Here is a 23,555-nt window from a genome sequence, read left to right on the forward strand (position 1 = left end):
CCGAGAGGGAAAACACTCCATAGTGCCAGAAAACACCTCTTATCCAAGGAGCTGGCGCTGCAGTCCCACCACATCGTGCATTACTGCAGCGAAGAGATGCCCTTCCCAAAGGGCTCAAGGCAGAAGCCAACCTTAAGTTGCAAGGGTTTTTTTTTTTTTTTTTTCCAAGATTAGATTAAAACCAGGCGGCCGCTCTCCTGCACTAGAGAGGAGCAAAGCACACGAACAACTCCAGGAGCTGTTGGCTTGCTTTTCCTCTTAAGTAAGCAGCAACGCCTCTTACCACTCAGCGGTAGAAGAAATAGGAGTATTATTAACATAGGTGACATGCCACCATAGATCCCTTTAAACTCAGGAGGCTTACCTCGTAACTGATATTTCGCTCTTAAAAAGGCCAGCCACTTACTTTGTTAATACATAGAAAAACTGCCTCTCAATCGGGGACAAATACTGCCTCACCCTCACTAATCAATCTGTAATCATTTCTTCCCCTGCGAAAATCCTCCCAGGCTGAGCGCTGATTCACTGGAAGAGGAACTTTAATGGCCAAGTTATAATTCTTCCAAAATGGAAGGTGTATAAACCAACACGATCGAAATACTGGTCCAGAAGAGTCTTAATTAAAGAGGTACTGCCAGGCGCTGCCAAAATGTCAATGAAGGTATAAAGCTGCTGGGGCCCTTACAAGCCTTCCATCAAATATTGATTGCAACTGGAGGCACGGCCCCAGACTAAAGAGGACCCGTCTTATTGAGTATGACAAATTTTATGTTCCTATAATTCTATTTAAACAGAAGGTTGATTTTTTGTTTGGTTTTTTTTTTTGTTTTGTTTTGTTTTTTTATCCTAGGGAATGGAGAAATTAATATGCTTTGGCCTCTGTCCGGGCTCGAGAACTTTCTTTGCTGGAGGGCAACGCTATTTCGCAGCGCTGCCCGCGCACCCGAAACCAGCTCCCGGCATCTCGTGCAAAACCTGCCTTGGGAAACGCAACCCCCCACCCCCACCCCCACCCCACGGCAGGTGGGGACCCGCCGCGGCGCCACGGGGATGGGCTCCGTCCTGCCCGCTCTGCTTCGCCGGAGGTGCTGAGCACGGCACCGTCCCGCGGGGTCGGGGACTGCCCCTTTGGCGTGCGGAAAGCGAGGAGCGATAGTGTTACCTTTGGTGGAATGTCTTCCTCCTGCCGTAACCAAGAACTTCGGTCAAACTTTTCAATGCGAGGGGGCAGAGGAGGGTTTTCTGAGGTGGGGTCCGAGTTCTGCCTTGGCATCTCAGTGCGGTGAGAGGTCACCGTCAGAGCCTCCTGAAACCCAGCCAGTCCCTTTGCAGGCTGTTCATGCAGTGACTGAGACCCAGACAAGGAGCTTCCTTGGGATTTCACAGTGACCAGATGTGGAATCTAAGCACCAAGTCAAAACACAACTATCAGTACAAAATGGAAAAAAAAAAAAAAAAAGGAATCAAAAAAAGTATTTAAAAATTTGATTTTTGATTTTTTTTTTTTTTTAAAAATTGATTAGCACTTCGGATGCACTAAAAAGCCCCCTCGGTTTGAGATCAGCGCTGCCTTGGTTTCAGGAACTTGTGACTTACATCGCTTCAACGCAAGATCTATTTAAAAAAAAAAAAAAAAAAAAAAAAAAGAAAAAATCACGCTCGCACAGCTCGGCCTTTTAAAATCAGGCAACGTCAGGCTTCAGAGTCCTGCCAGCTCTTGCGTGCGCACGGTGGTCCGGGCTCGTAGCCGCAGCCCCGCACCGTTCCGTGGGTACCACCCCAGGCGCGGGGCTGTGGGGGGGGGAGATGCTCCCTCCTGCCAGCTCCCGCACACGCCGTGCCCGCCCCAGCCTGCAGCCCCCACGCCTGCGCCTCTGAGGCTGCGCTAATGAGGTTTGGCATGGATTTTCCTTGGTAAAAAAGGGGAGAAAAAAAAAAAAGGGGGGGAAAAACAAAAAAGAGAGGAAACGATAATAAATAATAATTAATTAAAAAAAAATTAGTCGGGAATTCTGAGGCATAGATGGCTTAAAAAAACATCTTGAGGCATGAGTATCTATAGGTCTGGGTAGCCCCCATCCCATGGATTTAAGGGTTACGAGTGAAAGGAATACTGACATTCGTTTCGGGAAACCTGAGAAATTCACAAAGTTAGAGTTTGTGAAAGCAGAGCTTCTTCCCAGGACCCTGTGAAGCTGCACTTCCTTGACGCAGTGGGGTTGTAACTTTTATTTGACGGTTCCACGTGCACGTCTATGTACACAGGCACACGTACCACGCGTGCACGTGTACGCATGCATACATTCACCTGGGTCCCTGGGTTTCAAACCACCTTTTCATCAGTATTTTATTGCCAAACAGAAGTCTTTGTAGCTGTTGACAATATAGGTCATCAAAAAGGTGTCTGAAAAGTCTTTGGTCAATCAGAGAGATTACAGTGAAGTGGATTTTACTCACTTCCCAGCATCTATGGACTATGTACAGTGGGGAAAAATAGGGCTTTTCCTGCATGTTTTTAAAGCTGGCATCGTCCTGTTGACCGACAGGTGCGCATACCACATGTGGCACGTTTTCCCATAGAAAGCCCATGTGGACACGGAGCAAAGGCTTTGTACTTCCCTCTGAAATCCCCGCTGGAGCCTGCGGATCCGCAGGAGCACTTCCAGGGGCCGGACCAGAGCCAGCACCGACGCTCAGTGCAGAGCTTTCGGTGGCAGAGTACTGACAGCCCTCGCGGCTGGGAGGAGTTTTTGGATGGTCATGGTGATCTATGCCCTCTCCAGATGTGTTTGTGACTGATGTCAACTCAATGGAAAAAAACAAAACAAAACCTTGAATTAAAGCGGCAAAGAAAGCAAAAACCTCTTTTTGATGATCCTCAGCATCAAAACGTCCTGGGTCTTTTGTACCAGGCGCTGCGGTTTTAAGTCCTTTACATAAACCAGATCCAAAGAGGAGCAGAGCAACTGCTGCACTGGACCAGACCAGCGGTTCCTCTCGGTCCTCCAGCTTGTTTCTGGCAGTAACCAGTACGTGATGCTTCAAAGGAAGGTATAAACCAGCGTGATGTTTCTAACACATGGAGGTGACAAGGGGAAGCCACTCATGAATGTAGATGCTGCTCTTACCCACGAATACGCTTAAGGCTGAGAAACCAGGGAGCAAGACACTATTTCCCTTGAATCCGCTCTTTTTCTTGTTACCTTACCAGCACCCCCAGCGTCCTGGCTCCGGTAGGTGGGGGGTCCATTACCTGCGGGTCCACGGGTCGGAGCAGGGGCGGGGTCCGGGCCTGTTGAACGCCGCTAATGCTGAAAGACTCCGACCGAGGAGGCAGGTTGGGGTCAGAAATCCTGTTGGCCACCTTGTGGGGCATGGCCGGCGAGCTCTGGCGATTGAGCCGGGAGCGCTCCTCCACCTGCGGCGAGACGGGGAGGGTGGGTGAACGCCCCGTAAAAAGCCATTTCCAGTCGAAAATCAAAGTACGATTATATACGTAGGAAGGTCTTTTCTCTTCAGGCATGTCAGGGTACCGGACGACCACAGAACCCAAGCTGCCCAGCACACTGTGCAATAAATGCATTTTAAAGGCATCAAAAGGACTATTTGTATTTATGTGCATAATTCATTTCTGAAAATGAAATGGAAAAATAAAGGCAACAGGCCTCAGGGAGGTGTTCCTACAAGGTGACTCCTGAGCAGCTCTTGCTTCTTCCCAGACGTATCTTCAAGCAAGGGGACCCTTTTCCTTCACGACTACAAACAACGCGAGTAGTGCTTTTGTTTGATCTGAATAAAAGACTAAACATGGCAGCCAGAAAATGGCTGGCTTTGATCTAGATTTAGCGAGCCTGGCACCTTGTCACGCAGGGAAGGGGAAGAGCTCCATTACTGACAGAGAAATAAACCCGAAGCCCGCTGCTTTCGGTGACTCGCGCTGGGAACGCCGCGGTTTCAGCTAACCCAGGCATACGTGCGATCTGGGTGCTCCGGCAGCGAGACCGTACGCGTTGATATTCATGCGGCGTACGCTATGCAGGATTTTTGATACCTCGCGATCTGACGTGTGCTTTCGTTTATCTATCATTAACGTGTTAAATGCCCTTAGCGTGGCTCGATTCCGGCGTGTACAAATGTCACGTTAAAAGGCAATCTATAAAACAGGTTTGCTTGCAGAGAACCCCGGCTCTTCTTTAAGCAAATAAGTATACATGAAACAAAAGAGCCATTATACGAATAAAACCCAATCTTTTCCTCTTTCAGATACTGAGCAGGAGCCAGAGCAGAATTTACGGAAGAGATTTGTGTTATGGACTCTTTCCTAGTTCACGAGGGACCACCCGGACTGCTGCTGCGTCCCAAGAGGACTTGGCAATCAATGCTTACAAATGCTTCTCAGTGCTCATAAATACTGAAAGGGTGGGTGTCAGGAGGATGGGGCCAGGCTCTTTTCAGTGGTGCCTGGGGACAGGACAAGAGGTAACGGGCACAAACGTGACCATAGGAACTTCCATCTCAGCACGAGGAGGAACTTCTTTCCTGTGAGGGTGGCAGAGCCCTGGCACAGGCTGCCCAGAGAGGTGGTGGGGTCTCCGTCTCTGGAGACATTCCAAACCCCACCTGGACGCGTTCCTGTGCCACCTGCTCTGGGTGACCCTGCTCTGGCGGGGGGTTGGACGAGATGATCTCCGGAGGGCCCTTCCAACCCCCGCCATTCTGTGATTCTGTGACAACTTCTCCAGGCGAGCAGAGGCCGTACCAGAGCTCGGTTCAGTGATGCCCACGGGAGCAGACGTGAGGATGGGAAGGAAGGAGGGCAGGAAGGAGAACTCTGAACAAGGGGACAGCATCACGAGCGCTGGATCGCAGGCCCGGTCCAGCACATCTGCTTATCAGCCGAGCCTTGGCCGGAAGGGCAGCAGAGAGGGTGCTGCCACCAAGTCCTCTGGCTGTTTGCAGGCGCCCTCTGGCACGCTGCCAACCCGAAACGCACGGCTGGGTATGGAGGGCTTCAAAGCTTGCGTGGAGAAGGCAGGAGAGTGACGAAATGGGGATGTCTGTGTACGGGGAAGGGAGAAAGGGGCTTGGTTTTCCCACTGCCGGCATCTCCTCGCTGGCACTTTGTTGCACCAGCACCATGAGAGGATGCTCTTGGGACTCTCCAGCCATACTTTGTGGAGCCTTAGTGACTCCACCATTATGCAGAGAGGGGGGAAAAAGCAACAAAACCCTGCAGGAACTCATCATCGCTCCAGTTCAAGCCATCTCTAATGGAACTCAAGATTCCCCTCAAACGGGAAACATCCTTAGCAGCTTCTGCGCAGTCCCTGAGGAAGGCTGCTAATGTTTTAATACATCACTTCAAAGCGAGGGAAGGATAGAAGCCACGGGGACCGAAGGAGGAGCTGACGTGCGCGTTGGCTGCTGCAGAGAACAGCACAGCTCGTGACGCACAGACGAGCCCCGAGCCCCTGGGAAGCTCCGAGCTGCGGGAAAGCACCGCAGGGCCTGGCCACCGCGTGGAAAACATCCTGTCCCCTCCTTTATGCATGGTCATGTATGGCATAGACCTGCCCAAAGCTGCCCTTCAGCTGACCAAGCTTCCTTGTCACTGAGAAGTTAGACCTGGCTATCTGCATCACCTTGTTTAGCAAACAGCGGTCCATGACAGAAGAGGCAGTAAAGGAGAGAGCTGCCACGATCCTGGCTGGATCATCAGAGGGTCCCCACACGATGTCCAAAAGGCCTGGGCTGTAAGAAGAGATGTGGCTGCGTGAACAGGGCAGGTCTGGGATAGCACCCAAGCTACACCCCAACTTAACTTCCACTGGATAACCGCTTACTCACAAGAAGATGAGTAGAAGGAACAGCAGATGGGGATGTGCATCCATGTGTGTAGGTGGGATTATTTGATCAGACTGTTTTCTTTAGCATGAATAGCATAAAAAAAAGAGAAATCCTTGGCTGTGCTCCGGGGAAGCTATGAAGGATGCAGCACAGCCCTGTTCCTAACCCAGAGCTTTGTCTTCACCGACAGGCCAGTCCCTTCGCAAGGGGACGCGGGGACACAACCGCAATGTCAGCAGCCACAGCCTCACCTTTATGCTTTACCCCATGTCTGCAGGGTCTTGGAGTCACCACGTGAAGATGAGAGAGGTGGGAAAATAAGTGCACAAAGGAGAGGTACGAAGAGCAGAGAGGGACATGGCAGAACTCAGCTGTGGTGATGAAGCTCCTGAGAGAGAAGACTTGAGACCAAAGAGCATAAAAACAAGGATGGTATGGGATATCATGCAAAATCCTCAGGAAATATCCCAATAAGCTCTTCAGAGCCTCCAGAAATTGTAGGCTGAGCACCAGAATTGTCTCTTCCTTGCTCCCAAAGGAAAATAAAGTCTGGATATTTCTGTTAAATTGGCATGCATGGGTTGGGTACGGAAATTGCTTAAGTATAGCAAGAACCATGGCAGGCTGACTAAGTATCAGCGCAAGTCTATCTGTACGGCCAGCAAGGATGGTACTTCAACACATGCGCCAAAGTAGCTGAATTGTGCTGAAAGTGGGACTGTGCAGTGGACAAAACAGGGGATGGAGGCAAGAGGAGTCGTTTTGGGAAGTTCCCAAGGGTGCTGAGTCGAGGCAGTACATCAAACTACTGCTCCCAAGAGCAGAACGATGCCACAGTCGCTGCTTTGGGCATTTCGTTAGAAACCCGACGGAGTGACACAGGTAAAGAATAAACGGTTTGGAGAGCTAACTGGTGGAAGCTGGAGATGTTCCCCAACAACGGGAAACCTCATCTTCCCTATGATTCCAGCAAAGGGTATGAGGCCGCGTTCTGCTGCTCTTATTCCCATCGTACAGTTCCCAGTGCCCCGCTTCCAGTGACGGCACCAAAAGACGCTGCTTCCCCCATGGAACAGAAGAAACGGGCCTTTGTGTTTGGAATGGAAAGCTAAATCCAGCGCTTTTCTCCTTCACCTCGGATAAAGAATAAGAGTCCTCTTTATATATCTTTGTTATAGTTTTGAAGACAGTGCCAGAGGTACTTCAGCAACATGCTAGAGGATTTATTTAAAACCAGGCAACCAGAGGCAGACTTTACTCCCTTCTTCCTGTCTGCTACCTACTCTCGGCACTTCTGCGGATGGACAAGAGAGACCCGGTCCCGCACAAAGCCGCAGAGGCACCACCCAGGTGGAAGCCTCTCCCGTCAGAGGCGGCTCAGCACATCTGGATCGTCTCATCTGCAGACCCACTCACCAAACCTCTGCTTCCCCTGGGAGGGCTGGAGAACGGATGCTCCTGCTCCGTGAAGATACGTTGGCTGGCACGTCGCCACCAAAAGACTCTGAAGACTAAGTCAGAAGGGAACGAAGGAGAAAGCCAAGGGAGTATGAAGAGGTGACAAGACTTTTTGCCACCCGCATCTATCTTTGTGATGGTTTAGAAAGGCTAAGAACGGTTTGTGTTATTAGCCTTCGCTTAGCAAAAGACAGCTGATTGAATTGCGTGAGTATTTGATGCTTGCAAGCATCCTTGATAGGAAAAAACAAGGAGACAGCTGCATGTTGGATGCACATCACATCTCTGCCAGGACTAAAGGGTGCCAGACATTTGGCAGCGGAGCAGGGATCCTGCTTAGTAGAATGAATACGCGAGTTATTAAAAGATCTTTCTGCCCAGGAGTAGAGTTACGAAATTAAACCAACTAAATGCAAAGAACTTCAAAAAAATTAATAGCAAGAGTGGGGACCAGTCTTACTGGAGCCACCACAAGGAAATTAAGGAGAAAGAAAGTGTTTGCACATGATCCTGAAACCACAGAGCAGACAATGCATGTCTTCACATTTTCAAGACTATTCAGCCAGGCAATAATTAATATTCAAGATCTCACAATTGTTACAACAGTTCCCTCTTTTTGCTGGAGAAAAAAAGAAAATCGGTATTGTGGCTTGCCTTCCTGAAAATCATGAAAGAGCAGCAACCCCAAGAGAGACAGTCCTGAGCATGGGAGGAAAAACTGTCTGGTCCCTGTTTGATTATGGGGAAATGAATTCGTGCTCAGCAAGGAACCCTGTATGACCACCCCGTCCCCCAGCAGACCAGGAAGGAGCATCAGGAGCTCCTGGCACATCCACAAGTCCCCAGCTATGGCTGAACCCCTCCAGGAGGGATCCATCCTCCTCCTTGCATGCCCTCATGGAAAAACCTCCTTCCTCCACCCCCTTTCCTCGCACAAACGCACACACAGACACGTTGCGTTGAACTGGGAGTGCTTCCAGCACAGCTAATGGCATCTGCTGGAGGCCAACCCGGCAGAGCGCAATCTGCCGTACGTATTTCGGACCGAACCGCGTGCCCAGCCCTGCGGATGCAGGCAAGCATCGCCACGCTCCTCGCTCTCGCCTACCTCCTTGGCCCACGCTGGTTTCTCGCTGGCATTTATCCCTTCTTTGTAATGGTAGAGGGGTTTCTTCTCCGCCGGCCTCTGGTCCTGCCGCTGCTGCTGCTGCTGCTGCTGCAGGGACACCAGGTAATCCCGCTCCTGCTGGAGCTGCCTCTGCAGCCTCTCCGCCTGCCGCTGCTCCTCCAGCTGCTTGCGCTTATACTCCTACCCAGGAGAAAGCACAGTGACACGGGTGCCCGGCCAGCGCGTAAACACAGGGCCGCAAACCGCAGGTTTATCTGTTTGGGTGGAAAACGGGGCCCGAGTAACCCGAAAGGCTGTTTTCTGGCAAAGCTCATTGACTTGGAAGACTCTGGGGACCGAGCTGCGAAGCATCCCGGAGGAGGGACAGCTGGGAGGACGGAGCCGGCAAATTCAGAGTATCGGGGAGTGCCAGCCAGGGGAACCCCCCCCGAGGGCTCAGACATCCCCTTACGAGCTACCATTGACTTTGCCCAGATTTTTCCGGATGGGAAGAACAAAGCATCAACCCGACCAGGTGCCAAACACCACCGGGTCAGACAAAACCCAACTGAAGCCAAGTCCTTTGTAGGACCAATTTATTGTTTGTCAAAAGGGCCGCAGAGCAGAGCCAACTGTATGATCCTTCTGAATCCCTACGGCTCTATAAGGTTTAATGAGTAAATAATTTTGAAAGGGCCTTTTCAATAGGCAAGGGCTTGCGCGAGGGCTTTTCTTTTCCCTAAATAAAATTAATAGCCAGAGAGAAAAAAAAAAAGAATAATCCATGCGGATTAAAAGAAAACGCAGTAACAGCTACCAGCATTAAAAAAGGGAAACCCAAAACCAAACTGAATTAAAAAAAGAGGACATCTAGAATGCAAACAGCGTCAGAGGGAATATACAGCGTTCCTGTGAGGAAATGAAAACAAAAGCCTTCGCTCGGAATATGAACACCCGCACGGCAGGGTGGGTTTGCCGGGTGCAGGCACACGACATGCTCCAAACATGCTGCCAAAATTGCGTGGCAACGAAGAGGGCTGCTCCTCTCGCGGAGGCACAAGCGTCCCGATGCAAGGAGAGAGGAGTCATGCACCGCGAGGGGACCCAGCCACGGCACCAGCCATGCTCGCGGCCACGCCGTCCCCCACGTCTCGGCACGGCAGGAGGCACTCGGGGGACGTGGGTGGACGCGGGCACATGCGGACGCGACACGGGCAGCAAATGGCGAGCGTGGCCGGGGGCCTCCCATTTACCAGAAGTAGCGCTTGCTCCTGCAACAACTGCTGCTGCAGGATCTCTAACTGTCTCTGCTCCTCCTCTAACTGTCGCCTGATGTACTCCTGGAGGCATGGGCAGCAAGGATCGAAGGAAAAAGAGAGAGAAGGTAAAAGAGACAGTGTTTCTCAAGAGGAAGGAGAACTGAGGTGGGCACCCGCATCCATCCCACCCGAGAGCTGACACGGGTCAATCAGCCCAGGCACCCTCCATCCCTGCCCAAAGAGCCCCGGGTGTCCACCGCTCTACAAGGGACCTCCCAGGGCAAAGGGCGAATGAAAACCACTGAGAAAAAGCAAACATTAACTTGGAACACAACAAAACCCCACCCCGGGAACCAGCGGGTGGAAAAAACCTGCATCAAGTGTCTCCACACCTGCGGGCAAGCAAGTGGATCCACATGGCAATAGACGACAGCAGTGGAAAGCGACACACGCGGCGTTAACAATTAAGCAATTTGCTCTCAAGTGGCAAAAAAATACAAGTGTTTACAAGAAAAATCTCTGAGTAGAGGCAGAGGAATCCACGGCGAAAGCAATCGTCCTGCTCCCGGCGGGTTACCTGCTCGTGCTCCGCGCGCCGACGCTCCTCCTCCCGCCGCATCTGCTCCTCATAGTGCCGCCGCTGCTCCCGCTCCTGCTGCTTCCGCAGCTCCTTCTCCCGCCTCTGCTGCTGTGGGGGCAGGAGGCACAGGTCAGCACCCCCACTCCTCTCCCCGGGAGCTCCAAGTCCTTTCTCTCACTGTTTTTGGGGAGCCACCTTGCCCGGTGACCTGCAACGCTCCCACCTGCCCGAGGAGATGCCTCACCAGCAGGAAGGTCCATTTGGGGTGGTAGAGGGGCTTGTTGACCCCACCCCACCTTCACGTGCTCCAGTGCCCAACACCGTCTATGGAGACCCCACAGCATCCTCCAAACCAGCGCTGGACCGTGCACACAACCCCACTTCTTCTCCCACTTGCAGGTGAAGCCATGCGGGCAGTGCATGATCCCCACTTCCCAGTGTTTCGGACCGGTGGGGTCATCAGGCCCTGGACTCACAGGGCAGGGGGGGCTCACCCCAGGAGCCCATCACTTATGGGGAACTCATGTCTCGGCTCTAAACCCACCCGTGAGGATGAGGGAAGGTGCCGGGGGAGCTAATGCCCACCGGGAGGGGAACGCATCTTCCTTAGCTTCCAGTCTCAGCAAATGTTAACGCAGAAGAGCCAAAACCCACGGGTTTTTCCTTTCAAAACACAAACTGAGCTTCTCTTGCCATCCTCAGGCCGCCCCAGGCCCCTGCCGCCTGGGTCGCATCCCTGCTTGCTCAGCTCCGTAGCATCTTTGCCCACAGCAACCCAGGGTGTTTTGGGGTGACGACGAGCTGCAGCCATCTGTGAGCCACCCGGGGAGGGCTGGGCACCCAGGTGACACCCGCGGCCCCCCACACCCCCCGCTTTTAATCCGACACAACTCCTCCAGCTCCCCCAATCTGGGGCAAGCTGCTGCAATACCCGGCCGTGAGGCTGCTCCGCATGAAGCCCCGCAGCCGCCGCATCGGCAGAGGGCACTCAAATGCCAACATTGGCTAGCGGGGCTCTGCAGCCTGCCAGAACTCCATCACGCACTGGGTGCAGCAACACGCGTGCGGCGCTGACGGGGAGGCAATCTGCTGAAGCATAAACCTGGTCCTTTTTTCTCCATTTTTTTTCCCCTTATTTTCCCCCCCCTCGCCGGCACACAGCGGCTGAGCAGACTGCAGCGGCGAGGAGGGCACCGGAGGGGCTGGCAATGCCGTACGTGGAAGGCTGGAGCTGGCATCGGCGGCTCTACCCAAGGCTGAGCTATCTGGAGACAAAGATGCATCCACTTGAAACTGCTGCACTCTATATACAGATGGATTTGGTATCTACCTATAGAGATCTGTCTCCATAGGTATCTTCTGTAGAGATCTGTCTCCATAGGTATCTTCTATAGAGATCTGTCTCCATAGGTATCTTCTATAGAGATACAGATATCTTTATAGAGCTATCTATTCCTATTATAGATACCTATCTATAGAGATCTATCTCTATGGATATCTTCTACAGATGTATCTACTCCTATTAGAGATACCTATCTATAGAGATATTATGTAGATATCATATAGATCTATCTCTATAATATCTAATACAATAGATCCATCTCTAATATATATATATTTATAATAGATACCTACCTAATAGATAGATCTACTCTATAATTCTATTATATATATACACACACTATAATATATAGTGTAGTATATATATGTATATATATATATGTATATATGTAGTATATATGTATATATATAGTATACACACTATAATAATAGATCTACTCTATAATTCTATTATATATATACACTATATATAATAGATAGATCTACTCTATAATTCTATTATATATATATACACACTATATATAATAGATAGATCTACTCTATAATTCTATTTTATATATATATACACACTATATATAATAGATAGATCTACTCTATAATTCTATTATATATATACACACACTATATATAATAGATAGATCTACTCTATAATTCTATTATATATATACACACACTATATATAATAGATAGATCTACTCTATAATTCTATTACATATATATTTTTTTAATATATATATAAAACTCTATAATTCTATTATATATCTATTCTACATTCTACCCTGCAAGCTGGTCCAGTGGGAGGTGTCCCTGCCCATGGCAGGGGGGTGGGAACTCGATGATTTTTAAGGTCCCTTCCAAGCCGAACCATTCTATGATTCAATATCTCCCTAGAGACAGACACCTACCGATATCTTTATAGGTAGACACCTATATAGATGTATAGATAGATTTATAGATATTTTAACAAACATTTAAAGACACCCACACTTCAATGTAGGGAGGAGCCATGGCCTGTCTCGCGGCTCTCCTCGTCCACGGGTAACAGCCACAGCCAACCCCACGCAGGAATTCTGCGATCTCCTCGAGCTTCGAGCTGCAGCGCAGCTTTAGTGCCACCTATAGCCATATTTACCAGCGCTGTTCCACTCGCCTCAGGGAAGGAAAGGAAGAAAAAAAAAAAAAATCGCATCCAACCTGAAATAACCTGCCAGCTCCAGACTCCGGCGTGTCCCACGCCAGGCGCAGCCGCTCGCGCTGCCCACGTAAGCCGGGGATCCATGTGTTACTCCGCGCGTACGCCTGTCCTCGCCGAGCGCAACGCGAACGTGGGGCTGTTTGTAGTTTTTTTTGAACTCTGTACTAGAAAGCGCAGAGGATACACCACCGGGATGTGGTAACTCTGCAGCAGGATGGGTAATACATGGAATTTCTTGGCTTTGCCAGCGCTCCCTGTCCTCCTTAGATGAGCGCTGTTGGTGATGGTCACCTCTCCTGTGCACGCAGAAGCACAGATATTTTGACTTAAACGGTCGAGCGTTACCCCAAGCTTCCAATCACCGCACTGGTTTTTAGGTGGGCTTTAATGCTGGGTTTTTTTATTTTTAGTGAAAATAGCAGGCTGCTGAATAAAGCACATCATGCTCGTGGAGGCTGGGCTCGGCTGGCAGGAGACAAGGCCCTGAATGCCACAGCTATTTCTTAAATCAAAAAACCACCCGATCGATCCTTATTCCCAATCCAGCAGGCGAACAAAGCCAAACCCCTCCAAGGAAGGAGACAAAAGCGTTTTTCCCAGGGAGGGAGCAGCGCACCACCATCCTTCCAGGGGACACCCAGCCAGGGGTCCATTTCCACACCGAAAATCCTATTTAACCCCAGGAGCCGGGAACCGAGTCCCCCAGGCACGGTTTTCCCTCAAAGCCAGGCCTGATGCTCTTCTGGATATTTAAAGGACCTCTGCACCCTGCCGCGGCCAGGCTCTTCGGGCTGAGGCCGTGCGCGGGGTGAAATACGTACATTTATCGAGGCCGGGAGTAGAGAGCTTCCCTCCAGCTCAACAGCGTTTTTGTCAGGTCACATTATCAGCAAAGTCATTTGTCACGGTCGCATTATGAGCACCTTCAGCTAAAGCCTGCGCCGCCGTCTCAGCAGAGCGGGGGGCTCCGTCGGCGGCGGCACAGCTGTACGGCCATGCTCTGGCAGCTGGCAAACATCTGGAGAGGCCCTGGCACTGCGGAGGGGTGGGCGAAGCCTCCGGCAACGCCCCCATCTCCCCTCTGGCGCCCCTGCTCCCATCCATCCGAGCAGCGCCGGGATGATGGGGACCCCGCTTAAAGCGGGGATGGAGCTCAGTGAGACGCAGCTGAAAACTGCGCGTGAAAAGCGCGTGTAGGAAGCGGAAAAAAAAAAAGGGGGGGGGGGAGAGATTCAAACATCCCTTTTTATTTCCTCCTTTTGTCCCCGTTTTCTGCCCTCCCCTCTCCCACTACAAATGCACACTTCCCACGTTTCTCCAAGCCTAAAACTACCGTGTGTATTTACACTACCCAGATCTATTATTCATGCAAGGCGAGAGCGCCAATTAATTAGGACCGCGTTTATATAACTCTGCAGGTAAAGCTATATGTAGCTGCTTGCAAGCCAGAATGGGATCTTATTTGCGCCGCGCTAGAAATGACAGGCTTTAAATATTGATGAGGGACGACACACGAAGGCAAAAACCTCTGGTGGGAAGGCCCTTGGAGGCCTGGCGTGAAACAAGGACTTCAAAGGAGCAAGCTCACTTTGGTAGCTCAGACGCGCTCAGGACTACGAGCGAGCGGAGAACGGCAGCCACTCCACGAACCCGATGAGCTCGGAGAGACGCCGACGCTTGCAAGAAGAGGAGGCTCCTTGGAAACCTCGGCTGCCGCTCCCCGACACGAGCGTGACCCAGCAAAAAAAAGGGGAAGGGGAATTCCAAGTGACAAACGAAAACTAATATTCTGGGTGGTTGCATTGTTGTGACAGGCTCATTTATTTGAGCCACCGGGGAAAGAGCGACTGTGGCTGGAACATCATCTTTCCTGACACAGCGAGCACTGGAGCGGAGAGGTGTTTCCCACCGGTAGAGGAACTGGGTCAGAACTTCCCACCACGGCAAACGGGGATCTGATACGCCCTGAACCATCGCAGCAGCTTTTACTCGGGATCATCGTGAAGGGATGCTCCATGCAGGAAAAGGCTCGTGCTTTAGAAACTAGGAGTTCTACACGCTTTCCAACCAAATTAAAACTAGAGAGACATAAGGCTTAGCACGTACCCGTACTCCAGGAGCTGCTCTAACGCAGCTCTCCTTGGAAATGGGTCCAGGGCTGCTGCCGGGACCACTGCAATGCCCCCAGTGTACCATACTACTGCAAGGAAGCTGTCATCTTAACGAAAATATTCCTACAAGCTATATGACACTTGCATACGCAGAAGAAAATAACCACCACCATTTTAGCTAGGCTAAGTTTATCTATAATTAATTGCTGGATTTTTTTTTTTATTTTTTTTTTTTGCGTTGCTTTATAAGAGCTTCCAGCAGACGGTCTTCTGCTGGTTAACATATAAAGGAGCTGCAGCAATTTTTTATCCCCTGAACATCCAGCTCTCTAACCGCACCGAACGAAACCTCACACCCAAACAGCAAGATGCTTAGATTTGCCGCGTACGTTCCCTGTGAAGCCCTGACCTTCATTTTACACCTAGAAAGGAAGAAAATCCACCACACGGCAGAAAAATTAGGTTATGCAAACCCCTCCCTGACTACATCTGCCCACTGCTGCCAAGGGGTCTCGCAGAGATTCGTCTCGTGGCATCCCTAACGCTCCTGACCGGGAGATGTGTTATTCCTGCAGCTCAGCTGGAGTTTTGGTGGTTAAACTGGTGCAGGAAGGCTCATTCTGTGCCAGCAACAAATGGAGGGTTTATTAGGGAACTATATATAATCTAATATATGTATACACAGGGAAAAATTAAAACACATTCAAGCCTATTCACCCTTCCGCATTACACAAATATTTTCCTTAGTGCTATTTGATCTATTGATATTTAAATCTATAATTCGGGGGTTTTTTTTGCAGTTCGTGCTGGTGCACATTTTGAATTCACGAGACCAACCTTCTGCACGAGGGGAAACAAAGCTGCAACCCTACTCCCATGAAGGCCCCGGTTTCAAAGCTAGCTCGGGGATTTTTTACTTCCACCGCAATTAAAGACAGCTGCAAATCTAAATCTCTCCGGCTGCCTGGAAGAAGATTCAGCCTTAGAGAAGGAAATTGGTCAGCTGTTGAGAAAGGGGAGTCCAGTGGCCGACAGGCAAGGAGGCACGCAAAGGATGGCAGCAGGTCTTGGGGGCAGCAGGAGGTGCATCAGGAGACCACCAGCAGGCTCCTCAGTTGACTTTGTTATACATGCATTTGATATTATTGCCGGAACAACATTATGAGCTGGTGGATTTCCCCAAAAAGGCCCTAAAACAGGAGGTACTTTGTGAGAGGTTCAGAAATCCTGAGCTTGGAAGATCAAGATGACGGAAGAAATGGGATTCCTTCATTATGAGCTCTGATGGATGAAGGAAGAGAAATGGTGGGAGCTCTATCCCCGGCAGTATTTAAAAACAAGATCGGAAAACCACAAGAAGATCTACTGAAGGTCTGCTCTGACAGAGGAACGGACCAGTTATCCCACTAACAGCCTTTCTCCAGCGCATCTCCAGTACAAATTAACTCCAGGCATTTCTGAGCTTGGCATCCTCCGAAGTCAATCCTTTTGGAGCTGCGCTCGCCCAGCCTGGCCACCTTCACGGCGTCTTATGATGAGTCAGAGCTCTTTCTATAAACACAGTAATAAGCCTGGCAGTACTAAACACGCTGACTTAGGAGCCCCAAAAGCCGCCAGCCTCCAAGTGTTTATTTGTCCCGGATGCTCTATTGGGTTTTAAAGGTCAACTTTATTTTGAAAATACAGTAATCTGAGCCTTCCACTGGTCTCTCCTCCCAGATATCTGCTGGTACAGTGCTGCCTACCGGAGGCACACCCCATCTTAGTCAGACCCCATAAAGAAGCATGGAAGAAACCATGTTCTCATTAACCAAAATAAATCCAGAGCCAAGAGTCAGCAACTGACGCCGACGCAAAGCTAGCGTAGGAGAAAGCAGAGAGGCCAGAAGGCAAGTGCCTGGCTGCTGCCGAAGCCTTTGGGTGCCGTTGGGATGGGTACAAGAGCTGGAGCGGCGCCGCTCTCTGGAGCTAAACTGCAGCGACATGGATGGAGTGAGCTGGGTGCCTCCGGGCAGCGATATCAAACTCGGCACAGCTGTGACAGCCGCTGTTTGGTACCTCTGTCTGGCCATCACATCCTTCCTGCCCCAAAATACATGGGAAGAACATAAAGACCAAACTATATCCACCGCTGGCTGGCTGTGCTAGAAATACTGGGACAGCCTGGAGGTACAAACCCCTCCCCGTGTCCCCTGGCAGAGGTAACATCCCTCCGCAGGGCGGATGCTGGGACCTCTCCAGGAGCAAGAAGCCCAAGGGGGGGATGCCCGAAGCTGCGTGTGCAGCTCCTCTGGCCCACCCCCTGCAGCAGCAACAAAACTTTCAGTTCGCTAATCTCTGCCTCTACTATTTTTCTGGTTCTCCTACAGAAGCCCGGGGCAGATACAGGACACCTTGCAGCTGGCCACGCCGGGGAGCATCCCTCCTAACTGCTGCCACAACCCACCGCGTTTGCAACAGCAGGTTTGTACCTCTTCAAGGACTCCTGCTTTAATCCTCACCATAGCAACTCCGCTACGTTTCTTCCTCGCCACGCAAACGGTGTCTAATAGGGAGGAGAGCTCATTTCACTCCGTGGCTGCAGATGCAGGTGAGACTAAGCCTGGCTAGACGGACCGGAGAAGATGGGCTCCCGAGAAGATGCCGGGGCCACCAAAGCCACCAGCGCGCAGCTGCCCGCTCTGCCCCAGTCCTGGCTAAACCCACAGTGGGTCACGCCGGCGGGCCCATGCTGGGGAGGGCAGAGGACGCTTCTTCTTTCCCCGGTTCTCTGATACGGCAGGAGAGTGAAAATACCTCTTCGCCAGCTTTGCCCCAGAAAAATCTCTCCCTTTCAATTCAGGTCTGAGAACTGTAAGGCAGCTGGGAAGAAGGCGATGGGTGAAGAGCCTGGTGGGGCTGTTAGAGCCACCAGGAAGGGCATTGATTTTAAATCCCGGCTATGGTGGCATTAGCTTTTAATGACATGGGGGAAAGGACGGGGAGACCGGCAGAGCCCGGGGGGGGCTGTGCACAGCCGGGCCCTGCAAGGCAGAGCCTCCGTAGCTCAGGGCAGAGCTCGCCAGCTTAGCAAGGGGATTAGTCCTCCATTCAAAACCTGCCTGGGAAGCAGCAAAGAGAGAGAACAATTTTCTTCTGTGTGAAGACAACATATTAATACCGCAGCAAGCATTGTATTCATTACAGGATTGCAGCTAATCTGGTGTCTGCTTTCATTCTGCCGTTGTTCTGCTCCTGTACCGCTTGCAGCAAGCGGGCTGGGACCACGGCAGAGCCAGGCTTCCTCACCACGGTCCTCGGATCTGCTGGGGCAGGGGATTGCGGGGTGCGCCTACGTGCAAGCCCCCTCCTCTCTCAAAGCGTCTCGCCGGCTTTGTGAGGGGTGCAGGGGGCGAGCAGAGCCTGACCTACCACGTATTGACCGCGCGATGCTCTGTGCTCCGACAGCGCCGCAGACCTACATATTTACCAGACTGAAAAAAACGCTCTGCTTGGGAGTCGCCTGTGTCGGGTTTTGCCCCGGAGGGGCTCAGAGGACCACCTCGAAGAGGGGCCCATACCATCGCCATCAGCATCACCATCAGCTGCCTCAAATTCCTTCCCCTCTGCGCCCCTGGCCTGGGGGCATTACCCAGCACACCGAGAGGCAGGTTATATCTAAGAGACGCTCTGGCTCGTGCAAATTAAGGGGGTGGCTGCTCTAATAGCCCAGTTACTGCAAGTCCTTTTTTCAGACATATCAGTGTCCTCTTTGGAAAGCTAATTTAATTACCCTTAACGTATGAACCTTTCAACGAGACACTTGGGATGAGTTCAGTGCGAGGCAATGGGTTTCTCTGTGCAAAACCACATCAAAACTCCCCCCAAAACGGAGAAACCCCTTCTTATTCTTTGGTGGATTTCTGCAACCCAGGAACTGAGAGCTAAGCCAAAAGCGAGCGCTTCGTACAGAGAATGCAACCAGGCTGCGCATCTCACGGACACCCGAAGTCACGCGGTCAGATCCTGCAGCTGGATTTTAAATGGGGTGGATAATTTTATGACCGATCGCATTTGTAGCTGGTATGTTAAGACAAGGGTAATGAAATCTTATGCTTTGGGGCATATAGGGATCATCGCACAAGTCAGGCAGGCATCTGCCCCTCCCCTGCCAGAGACATTGTAATTGGCAGGGATGGGAAGGACTAAGGTTGAAATTGGGGATTAAAGGGGACACAAGTGGCACATGGATCTGGGGAAAGGGCAAACAGAGCTATTCAGCTTCTTCTCAGCTGTAACAGTCCACAGCAGCAAATAACGATAACGAACCTGACGGATGCCTGGGCCAGTAAGAGTTTCGCCCACCTCGCCTGAATGCGGCTGTCACCCCAATAATGGGCTACCTCTGCTCAGCAGTTCCAGGGATCCTTTTAAGTTTGGTATTTGAAGGGTTTATTTATAGCAAAGCAGCTCTGTTACCTTCACAAGAGCTGGCAACACTTCCTATGGTGAGGAGAGTGGCTGGGGGCCGGTATGCAAAAAGCACGAGCCGGGGGTTTGTCCAGCGGAACAAAATATTTGGAGTCACCCACTAGAGGGATTAGGACGTGATCTTCTTAAACTAGGCTGAGAACCGCTACTTGGGACCTGCTACCAGAAATCCCGCTGTTCCAGCCCAAACCAGCCTTTGCCAGCCCGTTGCTCGGCTCTGGCCAGTTACCTCCTCCAGCCTTCGCCTCTGCTCCTTCTGCTCCTCGATCCGCTTCTGCCGCTCGGCCAGCAACTGCCGCTTGTGCTCCTCGTTCTCCCGCTGCTGCTGCTCCAGCTGCTGCCGGCGCAACGCCTCCGACCGCTCCTTGTTCGCCAGCTGCAGCCGCAAGAAATCCCGTCTCAGCGTCGACTCCCCGGGCAGGTTTAGGATGGAGCTGCAGAGGAGAGAAGCATCTGAGAACATCCCCTCCCTCAGCCTTAAACCTCTTGCCAGGGGAAGTTCTGTGTGGTTTCCCAACGTGGCTCATCCCGACAGCATCCCATCAGCTTGGGCAGCAGCGGATGGAGGGACCACAAGCATCAGGGCATGGCTCACCAGGAATTTATTTGCCAAAGGCTGCCTTTACATTAAGTTTCTAACCAAAGCCTCTTGCGCTGCAGTGGCACACACTATATTTAGCTGTTCACAAAGCACACTTAGCATGAATCACTGCCAGCTATTAAAATACTACATTATCTCAGTGAAATAATGGAATAGCCTAATACTAATTACAACGGCTCTGAAAAATGTCACCAAAGAAAGAAAGTTCCAGCCCTACCGTCCTTGCAGCAGCACCGTGGAGGTTTCACGGTGAAAAGTTACACGGAAATAGGGAGTTATACTTGGATGTAAGGAACCACATTTTAAAGAGTCTTCTTTAATTTCACTTCACATTTTTTCCACATCTAAGTACCCACGTTCCCGTGACAGCACCACACCGTGCTGCAGATCCCACCGGCGACAGAGTACCTGGGGCGCCTTCCCCAGCTTTTGGCTAAGGTGATCTCTAGCATCAGTTTATACGCACGCACCGTCCAACAGAGGGAATATCCTCTGTTCTGCCAGAGAACAGCACTCACTGCTCAAACTGTCTTTTTTCCATTTCTAGTTCACATGGGCTTGTAATCCGAGCTGATTTCGCAGAGTTAGAGAGACGTAAGGGCAGATATGAAATGCTGATTCTCACCTGGGCTCTCCAGAGTCATTTTCCTCCTCCTCCTCCTCGCTTCCACTGTACTCGTACTCCGTCTCATCTAGGAACAGAATTGCTCGTCAGTGCCCTTTGCTGGACTCGTTTGTTTTTCCAGTGGTTGAAAACCCCAGAGCTCTGAAGGCAGAACAGACAATTCTCTTTTTCTCGCGTGACAAAGAACAAGCAGCACTATTTCTCCGCATTTTCTGTTTTTATGGGGGGCTGGGAGGCCAGGGAAGCATGGGCGGTCTCCCTGGGTGCTGGCTGGGAAGAGGGCTGCATCCTGGCCGGAGCGTCGCAGGCAGGACCAGCACAGCGGGCAACGGCCCCAACAACCAAAGACTCTTGATGTAAAGATGGGGAGGGTCCACAAAATACGAATTTATCACCATACGACAGCGAGCAACCCCCTTCTTCAGGAGGGCTCTTCAAAGGGAGGTGCACCACTATTGAAGCCACCGGCACCGGAAGATGGGATTTAACTACGGCTCTGAAGGCACCAACTCCTCTCTCCCTAAACACATGCTTTTCCTATGCAAATCCATGAATTTCCAGGCAAAGAAGACATCTACATAAAAGCCCAACTGCAATGTTGTGCTACGTACTGCGATTTCTATTGGGATATCATCTTTATCGGATGAAGGGAAGGATAGTAAAAGAAAGGCTTGCATTTATCCAATTACTCTCCATCTCTAGGGTCCAACCTTCATTTGCCAGACTAAACACATTTAATACTTCGCTGGGATCCCATTTTATTGTTTTGATTGTAGTGAAAGCTATTACAAGGGGCTGGAAGGTACACATGAAAAATTAATACTGCTACCAATAAGAAGAGAAATAGCGACATATCAATTTGCCGGATTCTACAAATGAGCTTTCAAATTAAAATTCAGTTCACAAGCCGCTGAATACTTTAACAAGTTTCTTCGGCTATCTGATCTTCCCTTCAGAGGACTTTGATAGGGCCTGGAGAGTTCACTGAAAACATTCCGTTTAATAGGTTATTCCTAGTCAACGGAATTGCTCTGGGGCAAGGGTCTTATCTAGATGTTCGTTTGCACAACTCTGCTCATCGCTGGTGCAGCATGGACGTCACGTAGATCAACAGACTCGGCATGAAATGCGCGAGCTGGGAAAAATTCAGCTTAGCAGCTTCTCCCTCCCACACGCCAGCACGTATATATGCAGACGTAAATTTTATACACGCATTTTAACGAATCGAAGCTTAAATGTTCCATGTGGAAATTGCCACCTGGACAAAAAAAGACACCATTTTTATATCAGGAAAAAAAAAAAAAAGATTAAAAAATATTGCTTAGCTCTAATGACAATCACCTGTAGGCTTTGTATGAACACCCATTGTTTTGTTATGGATATTTATTTTCATTTCAACAATGGAGAGGAATCAAGTCATCAAGTCAAAGAAAATAATCTGACCTCAAAACCATAAGACGCACGGTCACACAGAAGCACCACACTTATTTAACTCAACCAGTTCGCGAACAAACTTAGCCATGTGAATAAGGGAAACTGGGACTGAGACCATGAGCAACCCAGTCCTCTTTGCCTTCCTTCTTCTACCTGTACGTTATGGCCACACGGATGCACCTTGGTCTACCCCAGGGATCTCCACACTTGGCAGAGGTCAAGGATTGCCCAGAGCGCCGCTTCTCCACTTACCTTTCTCGCCTCGCTTCTTTTTAGTCCTGTCGATGTGGTCCTTGAGCTGGATGCGGACCTGCCTTTCGTTGGGCTGGTCTCGGATGAAGGGGTGCTTCATCAGCTGCTCCGTGGTTGGTCTCTGGCTGTGGTTCTTCACTAGGCAGCTCTCAATGAAGGACTGAAACTTTTTAGACCTGCCCCATGACACAAAAGGAAGGTATTGGAAAAACACGTAACTGTATTGATTCTTTTATTAGAAAGCGAGAAACCTGTGGGTATTTGAGAACGTTTGGCTGCTACACAGTTTTTGCTCAGATGCAGCCTTCCAAGTGGATTCATGTGACAGTTAAATTCAATCTCAGCTAAAACAATTTCAGCCAAATCTTTAATAAACAAATTTCTCTTAGTCTCAAGCGTTGCGTATCAAAAGTTTTCCGGGAACTAACTTCACCACATTATAAACCCAAGAGAACAGGGATTTACAAGACAGAAAGATGTTGACAGGCCACTATACTCTATGTTGCTTTAGCAAATAGGAAAATGAGTGTAAATTAATGTCAGAAGCCAACAGATACTACAGAATTGCATTAGGAGTAAAACAATAAGCTTTCAGGGATTTTACTTTTAAGCTGTCAGACTAAAAGTGATTTATCTTTTAAGTGCTAATCCACACAAATTGAGATGCAAAACTAAAATAGGCTACTGGATCCAATTAAATCCTCCCTTCAGCTTTATTAACACGCAAATCTTCCTTCCCCACCTTGCCTCAAGAAACCCCGAAACCAGAAGGGACAATCCATGTGATGTGCCAAAAACATCTGCTTCTAAAATACGATTCTCCCCTGTCGGTGTGAAGCTGGAGAGACTCCAGTCCTGGATGCATGGTCCAGGGCACCTATAAACATGGTTGAGGTGAAGTAGCTAAGAAGTTGTCCTCCAGTAAGCAATGGGTTTGCCCATCTCTTGGGGATGAGGGTCCCAGTGTCCTGCGATGCCCTAAGGCACCTTTGCATCCTTGAGCCGGCTGAGCAGCTATGGTCAGGGACCAGCTCATGCCGCTGAATTTCAGGTTTTCCTGAAATTTTCCTCTCCAGCGTCCAGTGGCACAATTCAGCCCGCACCAGGGCTGGAGCAGAAGACAAGGGCTTTCTCCCTGGCTCTGATCCAGGAGGACACCATCACACATGCCATCCTCTTCCCCAGGCCCAGGTCAGCCCATCTTCAGCAACCACGCTGCTCCTCCCGCCCCTGGGGTTCGCAAAGCTTAAAGAAATGTTTGCAAAGTCTTTGCA

At 50.4% G+C, this 23,555-nt stretch overlaps 1 protein-coding gene across 9 annotated transcripts in view; it reads right to left on the reverse strand.

Annotated features, from left to right (window-relative positions):
• The window catches only part of TNIK (TRAF2 and NCK interacting kinase), a 172,622-nt gene that overhangs the window by 32,324 nt on the left and 116,743 nt on the right, over positions 1–23,555 (reverse strand). For 4 of the 9 annotated variants that reach the window (XR_010071710.1, XM_063339464.1, XM_063339460.1 and 1 more), the window contains exons 10-17: positions 22,282–22,457; positions 20,596–20,662; positions 19,599–19,803; positions 10,250–10,360; positions 9,667–9,753; positions 8,414–8,614; positions 3,254–3,418; positions 1,163–1,402 (exon numbers count right to left, since the gene is read on the reverse strand). Coding sequence is in view for 8 of the 9 variants with exons in the window: in XM_063339464.1 (XP_063195534.1) it covers positions 1,163–1,402; positions 3,254–3,418; positions 8,414–8,614; positions 9,667–9,753; positions 10,250–10,360; positions 19,599–19,803; positions 20,596–20,662; positions 22,282–22,457 (1,252 nt within the window). In the remaining variant the exon portion in view is untranslated. The remainder of the gene's footprint in view (positions 1–1,162; positions 1,403–3,253; positions 3,419–8,413; positions 8,615–9,666; positions 9,754–10,249; positions 10,361–19,598; positions 19,804–20,595; positions 20,663–22,281; positions 22,458–23,555) is intronic. The other 5 variants (XM_063339463.1, XM_063339461.1, XM_063339459.1 and 2 more) reach the window with 4 other exon arrangements.

The sequence above is a fragment of the Chroicocephalus ridibundus genome, chromosome 6 (assembly GCF_963924245.1).
Source record: "Chroicocephalus ridibundus chromosome 6, bChrRid1.1, whole genome shotgun sequence".
NCBI lineage: Eukaryota > Metazoa > Chordata > Aves > Charadriiformes > Laridae > Chroicocephalus > Chroicocephalus ridibundus.